The sequence below is a fragment of the Pholcus phalangioides genome, unplaced genomic scaffold, assembly GCF_987345545.1.
Source record: "Pholcus phalangioides strain wild (caught in Gottingen) unplaced genomic scaffold, Ppha-v1.0 ptg000002l_1, whole genome shotgun sequence".
Lineage (NCBI taxonomy): Eukaryota > Metazoa > Arthropoda > Arachnida > Araneae > Pholcidae > Pholcus > Pholcus phalangioides.
In genome coordinates, this window is record NW_028301595.1 from 7,720,324 (window position 1) to 7,733,238 (window position 12,915).

The following is a 12,915-nucleotide window of genomic DNA, read 5'->3' on the forward strand; positions in this document are numbered from 1 at the left end:
GGTGCTTTGTAATATTTTTGCAGAATGGAATTCTGATTGCAAATTTGTGGTCTCTTGCTGAGTTGGTGTAAGTAAGGGGATCGACTGCTATGAATGTTAGTCCTCTACGTATTTTTGGTAGAGCAATATTAGATAAAAGAAGAGTTGACGCCATTACGTGAGTGTTGATTCATATGTTCTAGTCTTTGTAGGATTTTTCCCCGAGATCAGGTAGGCTCTTTGTCTAAGCACCTGAGTGGTACAGTGGTAAGATGCTGCTTTGCCGCTCACCAACTTGGTCATATATTGCTATACAGCAATTTCGAACCAGTGGAGTTGGGTGGGAAATGAAGGAGCCATCTATCGATGGTTACCCTAGGCTCAGTAGGCAAAGAACTTGTTTCTGATGTTCTTTCCCGGATTCGAACCTGTGGACCTTGACAGCAACCTCCATGGTGAGAAAACGAGCATCCTATTACTTCACCATTTGGGTGCTAAAACATGATGCCAACAGCATGCAGTGTTCACAGGTGGTCACCCTCCCAAGTACTAACCACACCTGATTAACTTCTGTGATCAGTTGAGAACCTGTTTTCAGCATGGTATGGCTGTTGGCAGTGGTAAGATGTCATGCACTCACACAACACGTTCTGACATGCACCGATTCGTTAGAAATTCCGCAGAGCAATGTGTGCGAGGTGCATGTTCAGTTAAGTAGTAGTGGTGGTGAGATGCTGGTCTTCCACCATGAATTTTACCCTTAAGGTACGCAGGTTCGAATCCGGGGGCAGAACATTGAAAACAAGTTCTTTACCTACCGAGTCTGAGGTTGCCACCGATGGATAGCACTTTCATTTCCCACCTAACTCCACTAGTTGAAAATTGCTGTATGGAGATATGACTGGAGTTGGAGTGTGGTAAAGTAGGTAAGTTCTTCGTAAATATTTTTTGTGGCTGTTCAAGCATTTCGATATCTCCCACTCAGTAGGGGGACCACACAGGAGAAGCATATGTTCACCTCATAATGAAATGTTTGCACATAAAATATTCCAAACTTTACAGAAAGAGCAAACAATGGATGGGATGCCTCATCAAATATAACAGGGTTTTTTTTCCTCTATAAAGAACAGATAATTGCCATTTTTTTTCCAAAAGTTCTAATGGGTAAAATATGATGTTCTCAATCTAAAACATTCATAAAGCCATTTTCGAAAAAAAATTAGTGAATGTTTTCATTATATAATGTGACAATATTCTAGAATAGGTCTTACAAATGTGTCGAGTACCTGAATAAATATCAAGTTGGTGCATTTACGATGTGTACAAAATATCAAATATGATAGTCTCTTGACATGCACTGAGATTTCACCGTAATGGCCTGAAAAATTCAAGGATGTATTTATGGGGATACCGAGTTGGTTCATGGTGTTCGGTGACTGATGGAAAGCAGATGTTACCAATGGAATTCTGGCAGCTTAGGTTGCCATGCCGAAGATTGAGAACCACAGTTTTCGAGAGTAATATCAGAAGTTACGTCAAACCCAGAAACTTCTCCAACTCCCAACCCCACCTCGTCTGTAATCACGACAGTACCCGGGGAAAATATGCTGGAAAAATAGTGTATGTTATGTTTTTTTTTCTTTTCTTTTGACACAAAATAAAGTGTTCCAGACTCTGTCACGAAGATGGGCTGCAAGAGATCCTAACAATGGGATAAATCCGGTGGCAAGGTTCTGGCATTCATTCATTCAGGCACCATATGCGAAGCCTGTCAAAAGCAGCCTGAAGGTTGTGGAAGCAAGAGTTGAAATCATGAATGTTTGTATAAAATTTTACATCGTCTGCATAATACCCAAAAAAAGTTTCGTTCATAAATTTAATAAATACAGTGGCAAACCTTGCTACAATGGTACTCAATATAATAAATCCCTCTACAACGATATTTTTCCAAGTATTGTGTGGAAACGTCTATACTCTAATGTTAAACATCTGCCTCTCGATATAAAGCTAATCCCTCTACAACAATATATTTTCTTTATTTGCAGAGTATTGTGATATATTGAGGTTTTGCTGTACTAAAAAAATTATCGCTTTTACCGCGATTGTTGAATAATACCCAAGCATCAATGATATAAACATGATAAATCATAGTAAATTCATCACATTTGCCAATTATGCATAATCAGCATTTTGTATTGCTAAATATGATAAATCAGTGCCATCGCCATGATAAGATTTATTACCTAGATGACCGTACTTGTGAGCCAATCTGAAGCGTATATGAAATCTGATTCAACAAATTTTTTCGAACATCCTTAAAATAACTTATAATTAACATCTATTTGACGAACTTTGAAATTTGACATCAATATAACGAACTCCTTACAATATATAAGGCTATATATTTATATGAACCTTACAGCACTTGGGCATTATGCATAATTTCTGATAAAAGTTTGACACATTTGGCAACTATGCATAAAAAAATGATTTATCACATTTACTGTAACAATCATATTGTTCAAAATAAAACCTGTTGAAATCTCTCAAATGTGTGTTCCGATTCAAAATCAAATTACTCTTCCACCCCCATAATGTGTTTGGAAAAAAAATAACAATATTTATTTACAAATTTGAGTTACAAACATTATTTACACATTAAATTTTTTTTTTTCATACAAAAAGCGGGTAAAATATTTAGATAACAATTTTTCAACAACATGAACTTTGTGTTCGCTAAAAAAAACTTCCAAAAACATTTCAGGTATCAAATACTCTGCCAATGCATACAGACTAGATTTATTGCTTGCTGCTTTCGTAATTTGTTCGTATGACGTCCAATTCTGGCATATTTCTCAATATGAAATCGCAGAGAATCTGTCCTTGTGCTTTACCCTATGAAATCAAAGAAGAAATGTATTAGGAATAATCAAATGAAAATATGAAAGTAATAATGCTTGTGTGAGAAAAAAATGCATAGCACCGTATTCTCCAGCATTATCTAGCATTCTGGAAAAATCAACTCGCACATTCCAAATACAGTGCAACCTCGATGAACGAACAAGTAAATAACTCTACAACCCTGGTAACTTGACATTTATTATTTCCATGGTTGGAATAATACTAAATTCCATGGGGGACTTCTCTAACTCGACACATGATGACCATGTCCTGCTTAAGTGGATTACAATTTATGCTTGTGTTAACATAACTCATCTTCAGAAATCGACCATGTGTTGATCAATTCGAAAAAAATGACACTATTCTCATGTGCCACATATATTACGTTGTTTTTTCATTGACTGACATGTATCGAAAGTTCTCGATACATGTGAATAATCAAAGAAGATATGTGCGAATAATTTCTGAAATTTTTGAGCAAAAGCTAGATCGAGCTGTTTTAAATCAGAGGATGAAACTTATTTTGGACAATTGCTCTGCTTTATCATAAATAACAGAACTTCTTTTAATCAAAATATGTTTTGCACATCTAAGAAATTCAGGATAATTCTCAATACGAAACTTTTCAGAGAAAATTGCAGATCAAAACATTTTATGACTTTGTAGACAATAAAATATATAATTGTTCCAACGATGTATAGCAGATAATCATACATAAACAATTTTTAAAAATTGTTAAAGGTAAAATAAAACCTTGCTAACTTGACATCTGCTTAAGTCAACATGTTTTCCAATCCCCTACGGGTGTCGAGTCATCAAGGTTTCGCTGGAATTTTTAAATATCTGGACTAATGGCGTGTATACATTAGCGCACGGATCATGCAATAAAAGCATTCGCAATTGGTTGTTCAGTAATTTGTAGTGTTGTGAACGATACTTGCGCTGTTTTAACTGGACCCACCTGCAATCAATTTTTCAGCGAACACAAAGGAAGTTTGTGTACCCAAGAGCGAATTAGAACCGCTGCAGGGGGGTCGTACGCTACAAGATTGGTGCGTTAGTGTATATGCGCGTGAACTGATTTGAACTGTTGTAGAAGGAATGTAAGTGGTTGAAGACAAACACTTCCTTCTACAATTCAAAGATATAATTAAACATTTATTATATAATTAACCTGCCGAAATATACAAAGAACCTATAAGAACGAACGGACCGTGTGACTGTCTGGTTTTAGCCACCAAACGCAAGTCCAGTTCCTCCATCACACAGGTGCGCTCTTTTCCCTATTACGTGGACAACGCCATCCAGTGGTGGATGCTGTCGCCACAGTACCCCTGCCCTAAGTGATGGAGTCACATCGTTGAGTAATTTAGTCTATCTGGAGCTCAGACTATTCTGCCAGAATGGGTATGTTGAGTTTGTGCAAACGTCATGTGTCGGGTGGCTGGAATAATCGTCATCATCTGCTGCTGTGGTGTTGATGGTCGTTGAGGAGTTAGGGCGGTTTGATTCAGTTGATCGAGATGACAGATCCCCTGTTCTTGACACATACACGGAAAAAAATTTTGGATCGCGACAGCACTTCAAAGGGACCTTCGTAGGCCGGTTGTAGAGGACGTCAAACTGCATCGGTGTGAAGGAAAACATGTGTACGGGTTGTCAAGGCTTGTGGAACGTAGACATTACGTGTGATGCCATGCCTTGAAGTTAGGATCGGCTTGAGTGTGTCCATGGTGCATTTCAATTTGTCGAGATAGGTGAAAACTGGCTCCAGGAGATGTTGTTTGGCAAAAATCTCTCCAGGCAATCTCAGCGTTTGACCGAAGACCATTTCGGCCGTGGTGGCGTTGAGCAAGGGTGTAGCGAGGGGGGGGGGAGACTTGGGGGTCTGGTTTCCCCCCCCCCCGAAATGAAAGTGGTCTTCCCCCCCCCCCCCCGAACGAAATTTCTGGCTACGCCCCTGGCGTTGAGGTCTGGTCAAAAGCATGTTCTGAGGCTAAGGAGAGCCAAAAGAAGACTATCAACCCAATCGCTTGTCATGTTAGTCTTTAGTGCTTGTTTGAGCTGACGATGTTGGCGTTCGATGAGCCCATCCGTTTGATTCAGGGTTATAAGCAGTCATATGGATGTAGTTTATTCCAAACAAACTGTTGAATTTGTGAAATAGATGCGATTTGAATTGCAAACCCTGGTCCGTCATGATGGTCTTGGGAATTTTATATTGTGAAAACCAGTTGGAGTATAATGCTCTGGCACAAGTCTCTGCAGATGTATCTCGGATTGGGATTGCTTCGATCCGTCTTGAGAATCAGCAGATAATGGTTAATAGATATTCATAACCTTGGGAATTCTGGAGTCTGCCCACAATGTCAATGTTCAGATGAGCAATATCTTTGAATTGTAGAAGGAAGTGTTTGTCTTCAACCGCCACATTCCTTCTACAGAACAATGCCTATTTTCTGCGTTTGAGAATCCTTTCTGTTTTACGAACTGTTTTCAGATAGTTGTAGCTTTGCATCTGATTTTGCTACCACACAGCTTGATTTATTAAAAATGTCAGATACCGAGCATGTTTGTTCAAGTAAATCACATGACTTGAATTAACATATAAGTAAACTGCAAGGTATTTTTTCCGATGCTTGATCGCATATGTAAAATAAGCTGAAAGAAAAAATGGAGTTGAAAAACATTATAGTGTAGTCTGTAGTGTAAAAGTGATAGTGTATTTCTTCTATGTCTGCAAATGCAGAAAAACATGCAGATTACAGTCTTTGTATATCTCACTGAGTTAAAAATACAGTGAAACCTCAATGTAATGATATTCTGCAGACCAAGAAAAAATATCATAGAAAAGGGATCATTATTATATTGAGAGACATTATAATCATGTGCCATCAAATTTATATGGCTGTTGGGCATCTTTACTAAAGTAGCATTGTTAGTACCACCAAAAAATGTGCTTTTGAGTATTTATTCACTGCAAAAGAATTTTCCTTGATTAGTTAATAAACAAAATTCAGTTAGCTAGGTGTGAGTGTTGCCCTTCAAAAAGATTTATTGTAATACATACTTACGTTTTTTTTTTATGACAGTTGTTTGAAGGGAAAAAAATATATGTACGACATTTAGAAAATTTTCAAGGATATATAAATTTTTGGTAATTATTTTGCTCGTTCAAGAGAACTGTTTAAATCTTTAAGTATTCCTTTGTGTAGTTTTTTAATGAGTTTATTTTAGAGATAAGTGGAGTTGCATCAACACATTTTTTTTGTAAAAATTAATCATTCAAAATTAAAAATTGAAGTTGATAACTATCAAAAATGATCAGTTTATAGTCAAATGCTCTTTGCAATATAAGCAAATAATTGCAAGGACAAATAGTCTATACAACCATAACTCTAAAGCTTTTTGAGAGAGATTTATTATTATAATAAGATATTTCTTTGATAAGTAATAAGTAGAGACACAGATTATATGCAATTGCATATGAATGCATAAAATCAACAGAATTTTGAAAAATTAGTGCATATTTTTAGCATTGTTTTCTTTTTATGTATATTTTTCTTTTTGTGCATATTTTTCCCTTTTAAAATGCATATTTTTCTTTCATTTGATTTCACAGCATATCTTGGCATATTTAAGTGAAAATATCTTTATTTTTAGTGCATCTTTGAGCATTTTCAGTGCATATTTAGCGCCGCTGTGGTGGTTGAGTGGTCATAGTGACGGACTCGCATCGCGAGGATCCGGGTTCGAACCCCACTGGCGCCACAGTGGTGGTCGGCTGAAGTTGGTTTTCTGAGGTTCCCAACTTCAGGGTGCGAATGCGAGCCAATCTCCCCGTTAAAAAGTCTTGCCACAGAGAGCAACAGGCCTACAACATTACAAATATTCAATCATTACACTTCACTCACAATTTGAAGCATAGATGGCAGCACTGAAATATCAGACACAACACTAGCTACATACTCAGACTGTTAGGTGCACTCACTTTGTTCCAGACTCTGCCACGAAGCTGGACTGGAAGAGATCTCAGGAACGGGATAAGTCCGGTGGCAGAGACCCTGGCGTTCATTCATTTATTCATTCATTCAGTGCATATTTGGCTACTTTTTAGTGCATATATCTGGGCTTTAGTAATATGGAATTTTTTTTATTCAAGATTCATACCTGTGGATCGCTTCTAAGTGAAGCAACTCCTCCTCCACCTAGTGAATCCTCCAAAACATAATTAAAAGCACTAACACCAGGAAGGAAATACCTATAAAAAAAATACGGTAAACTTTATACAAATTTACCAATCAAAAGAATATGTGTATACAGCAGAGTTCTGGTGCAAAATGGACTTCTAATTGAAAAGTTTTTCTATATCAAAGAATTTTCACCAGAACGTTTATATTTTCATTACACTGACAACTATTCTTCAAAGAAAAAAATGTTTTCTTTTAAACTTTTTTTTGAGATTTTCGAAGACGTTATGAGCAAATATCAGTTAGACCCATTTGTAATCAAAAGCACATTTTTCTTTGTGTATCACATACCGTCTAATGCAGCTTGATCTTTCGCCTTCAAATAAATGTTCAAAATATTTGGCTACTGCTTCTTCTGTGAGCTGTTTCCCGATATAAGGTACATATGATGGATGTCTAGCAATCACACCTATGAAAAAAACGGATTTAAAAATTTTAATAACTCATCACTTTTTACTGGAAAAAGACTGGTATTCTAGTAGTGAAAGAGGGTTTAATTGATCCATTTATGAATTGATCAACATGGTAATATTTTTCACACAATGAGTAGTTAACTGGGCTCTACTCCTAAATGATATTTATAACTGTTGACTGTACCAAGAAAAAACTAAATAAAAAAAAATATGCATGTGTACAAGATTGGATTACAACTAGTTTAAAGGCACATTTGCATTCACATGTTATGTGTTGTCCTTGAGTGACTTGTTGGGATTTCCCATCCATATGTAGACTTTTGTAAAATATTTCATTGCCAGCCAACCAATGCACACTAGATGCATTGATGGCTGGCAACTAGATGAATATCAAACTTGGGTGGATCCGTCGACCCTGGATTCAACAAGAGCTTATTTTGTCTCTCTTTCATTTCGGCAGCACCAAAGGCTGCGGTCGGAAAGGATTGTGAGAAGGGGGAAAGAAGAGAAGAAAGAAAAGAGCAAAGCAAAAGTATGAAAACTATCGGACAGGAGTTGGGGGAAGGTAACTATGCAGATGCATTTGAAATATATATATATAAATATATATACACCAAAAATATTGTGAGATCAACAGCTATACAAATTTGGAGACTGTATGAAATTCCCCCTTCTATGGTAGCAAAAATAAAACATACAACAGGCCAGAAAAATAAAATAAAAAAACAACCTCATGTATAGGCAGGATATTGCTTGCTTGTTCAGACACAAAGACAAATAGGCATTTCAAACTGTAGTTCTTAGACACTATTACCAATGGTAATAGCAAATTCTTTCAAGGATGCTGAGTGGTTTTAGAATCTGCGAACTCAACTGAGGCAAAGTTTGGCATTAACTCAAAAGAAAAACGATAGTTATAGCTACAAACCTATATTGGACGTGTTCCCTTTATCGCCACTTCTCGTATATGCCAAATCTTGCAGGCGATAGCTGTGAGAGCCGCTGAGAACCTTTCCATCAGGCTGAGCAGCACTTTTCCCAAATGACAAGACTTCCACTTCTTTTTCCGCAACTGGAGTTGTGTAATTCTCTTCATGACCATCAACAGTGATTTTGACCTGAATGAACGAGAAAGAGTACATCAACCTTCATGAATTCATGCAACTCAAACAGAACTGCTGATTTATTTAAATAAAGAAAATGTGTCAGATTTTGTATACAGTAGGACCTCATTATAATCAACCCTATTATAACAGACATTGCTTATATTGGACAGTTAAAAAAAATTGTATTAATAGTAATAAAGGGTGCTCATTTTTATTTGACGAATTTAACATTTGGAAGCAAGCGGTTAAGCATTGGTCATTGTTTTTTTGCATAAATATGGAAGCACTGTATGACTCTTACCACACACCAGCCAGAAAAATTAATTATTAATGCAGTGTAGGCACTATATGTACATATTTTTTTCAAGTCCAACCCATGTTAAAGGCTGTTTTTTTTTATTTGATACATAATAAAAACTTTTTACAGCTAACTACTATATTTTCATTTATCTACACCTTGTTGCATTATACCCCTTATAAGAATATATATATACATATTATTTGTTATAAACTACACTTTCATTAAAAAGTACAACCTTCATCGTCTATTAGTCAGTTATAGTGAGGTTCTACTGCATTCACTTATGAAAAAAGATTTGCAATTAGTATGAAGGAAAATAATAATCAATAAATAGAGAGAATAAATGCAGCTGCTGCTCGTTATAATGACCCCCATTGTTCCATCAAAAATGGACACTATATAAGGTAGTTGTTATATTGTAAAAAAAAACTTATAAGATAGATGTTATATGAAAATATTTGGGATTTACCCTATCGGTCATTGTAATGGAATGGTTGCTACAACGAGGGGCTGTTATAACGAGTGATGACTGTATCACACTAAATAAAATCTTTAATAGGTGAGTTTACTTATTTATATTTAAAAACTTTAAAATTGCATTTGTTTTCATTCAGTCACTCAAACTCTAAAGAAATAAAAATTCTGGATAAAATCAATTTTTTGTGATTCTATTAATTATGATGGTTTTGATACAACTTTTATCATCAATTTACCATGCGTATTGGCAGCCCATTTCTAAAAGGCAACAAATGTGACAAAAAAAATCAACATAAATTATTTTTCTTTACCAAAACTACTTACAACAGTATCTATCTGGTCTCTTTGATTTCTTTTTTTGCAATAAACCCTTGTTCATGTACCATTTTTTGGAATTTTGGACAAAAGTTTGTTAAAGGACAGAATTTTGTTATGAGAAAAACCAAACCTGTATTTTGTTACTTGGAAAAGAGATTTGACAATGATTTTTTTGAGTGCTTGCAATTCATGGCTTCATTTTCACTTGGCAGTCTGTTTACAAGGTTTGCAGGGGTGGGAAGTGACTAAGTCCATTTCGGAGCAGCAAAATTCAGGATTTGGAGCAGCAAAATATGGGATTCGGAGCAGATATTTATAAATTGGATCAGTGAAATTAACAAGAATATTTTCGTTAACGCTCAACCCTTTTCAAAATAAAACTGTACTGTCTTTTGTTATCAAACATCTTTTCGTCAGCTTGATTTTTGTTTCTGGTGTTTTAGGCTTTCAACACCTTGTTTGAAAGAGCGGCTGTCATAAACTTTTTTGCACCTGTCTATTTAAGATTATTTTTGCTTACTGAGGGCGCTATTTGCTGCCTTGAACAGCACTTCTTCAAATGAGCTAAAAAAAATTTCATAAGTTTTCAATTTGGAAAGAAGTACTTGGAAAGAAATTGTTGCAAAATGGGAGAGAATTTCGGAAGAATCAACTCAATGTTTGGCGATTCAGCACTCATTATCTGGCGAGATTGGCGATATGACACTCGTTATTTGGCGATTTAACGCTCGTTATTCGGCAAAGTTTCTAAACTAAAATTCGTAATTCGGCGGACATGCGCTTTTTACTCCCGGAATGAAAATTTTTTTCACGAAACATCGGGATTTAACACAATGACGATCTACTACAGTAATTTCTGCTGCTTCCAGTGGTGACTTTTTTTTTTTAAACGGAAACACTCGCATTTGTACTTTAAAGCTGAAAGACATTGCAAACTATCTTCAGTTCCACGATCACGGACAACATCAGGGTTTCGCGATGGAAAGCCTGATGAGGTGCCGATAGTTTGAGTATAGTGGAATAAAACACGCTCTTCTCGGAAAGAATCGTTTCGTGGCTATCAGGAACAAAAAATTTTTGGCGTCCTTTCCGAAATTCCGGGCATACTAAAGCAAAATTCGCTATTTGGCGCAGAAAAATACGAAAATACGCTATTGGAGCAGGATGGCGCAAGATATTAGTTTTGGCGCAGTGCGGCACAATTGGCGCAGAGTTCCCACCCCTGGGTTTGAAGTACAATACGTTTGAGAAATTTGCATGCGCAGAATGAAAAAGGAAAAACTGTGAATAGTCACCAAATCCTGAGCAATGTAAAATACATGCTTAAGACTGTTTTCCGATGGTGACTGCATTGTGAACTGAATGAATTCATTTTGACAAAAAGATCAATGGCCCTTATTATTTAGGTAATAAAATTTCATAATTTTAGGCAGAAATTTCCTTCGTCTGCAATTTTAATTTTGGGAATGCATTTGGTACTGAAGACCAGATTTCCTCTGCTTACCATCCGTAGAATTATTTTTTTGCTCAGTCAAAAGCATGATATGTGGTAAAATAATGGTTTCCCACATCACCAGCAAGGTCCCTTAGGCTGGGATATTTGGTGAGGCCCCTCTATAGTGAATTTATAGTGCGAAGAAAAAAAATGACAAGAAATCCCCAGGCTGGAGCCCTGTCTATGAATAAAATAGCCAAAAATGAAGATTCCTTTCAACATGCAACATTGCAAAAGTGAATGCAATGCAGTAAATATCTGTACTTTTAAAAAAGTGTACCTTTGAATGGTACAAAACAAGCACTGGAGAAAAGCAAACATTGTGATAGAACATCTGTTTCCCGCAATATTAATGTTCGCATATAAGATGATTGTCCATTTCATCATGTTTTGCAATCATATTAGTTAAATACCTCTATACAGCGTTAGAATTCAAAAATATGTCGATGTCCGCAGACATCGACTGGTCTACTAAACAAAATCTGTTCTAAATAATAATTATAATTAATTTTCCCAGATATATTTGCATTTAAAAGAGTGATATACCATTGCGGGGGGGGGGGGTGCAAAAAGCCATAAAAAATCCACTGTGGATCAGTGATTTTCCCCATAAGACATTCTTCCCAGATCAATGTATCACTGCGGGGAAGAAGCACGAAGTTTTTCGCCACAAATTTCTTTCTCAGGGGTCTGATTGTTAAATCAGTGGCCTCGAACCAGCGGACCACCAATGATTTCGAACGCTGCCTCTATAGCTGTGAAAATGGCTGCTACTCTTATTCTAGGTAGAACTTAATTTTACCACTAAACTAAGAAACTTAGAACGTTTATATTTTAGAAATTAAAGAGCTTTTATGAGATGAGAAAATTCATGAAATATATTTGAACAATCTCAGATAAATTTGGGTGTAATCACAAGTCAAAGTAGCTTTGTGGTCGAAATGATCACTTCCGTCATTCTAGTGTTCAAGGTTTGCTTTGCATGGAACTGAATGGGAATAAACTCATATATAATTATAGTAGGGAGCACATTGACAGAGTTGGGAGTTGTTGCTGTTTTGCAATATAGACTTTGTCCAATGTTCTCACGGCATGCATATCTCAAAAATGTAATTTTCTGAGTTGTTGCCTTTTTGAAATAAACCATCAATATGTGCTCATCATAATTACTAAATAATTGATTGTGATAAAGGAAATCTACCTTCACACTTTGTTTTGGATACAGAAATGAGAAAAGTCGAAGAATCGGTGATCTGAAACAGAAAAACATAACATTTCTGAGACTGAATTTAAATTAAGAAATTTTAATGAGTTCATTTGTTTACTTATTTATATATAAGTAATAAGTATATCCAACCAGCCCGGGATGTGTTTTAATAAGCTTTTGGAATTTAACACATCTCAAGCACATTTTAGTACAGTAAAAGCCTCAATTATCTGATGTATTATAACGAGCTCACGTGAGTAAATTATTCCAAATGATACATCTTTTTCATTGAAGCTTCTGAATTTGTGGTACATTTTGCAGCTTATATCCCCTAGGGCATAGTTCCCGAACTTTTTGTTCTATCACCCCCTTCCACCAGCAATTTGTTTCCTCTCATTGTCTCCCAACTCGAGTGAACCCACAGGATCCTATGTTAAGTCTGTAGCTTCTATCGCCCCCTGGACCATT

The 12,915-nt window shown here is 36.1% G+C and overlaps 1 protein-coding gene across 1 annotated transcript in view; it reads right to left on the minus strand.

The window, feature by feature from the left end:
* Positions 1–2,581: 2,581 nt before the first annotated feature.
* Positions 2,582–12,915, minus strand: part of LOC149089313 (uncharacterized) — a 30,708-nt gene continuing 20,374 nt past the window's right edge. Inside the window, exons 14-18 of the mRNA XM_089237766.1 lie at positions 12,442–12,493; positions 8,472–8,661; positions 7,422–7,539; positions 7,051–7,141; positions 2,582–2,874 (exon numbers count right to left, since the gene is read on the minus strand). Of these exons, the coding sequence (XP_089093892.1) occupies positions 2,779–2,874; positions 7,051–7,141; positions 7,422–7,539; positions 8,472–8,661; positions 12,442–12,493 (547 nt within the window). The 3' untranslated portion in view covers positions 2,582–2,778. The remainder of the gene's footprint in view (positions 2,875–7,050; positions 7,142–7,421; positions 7,540–8,471; positions 8,662–12,441; positions 12,494–12,915) is intronic.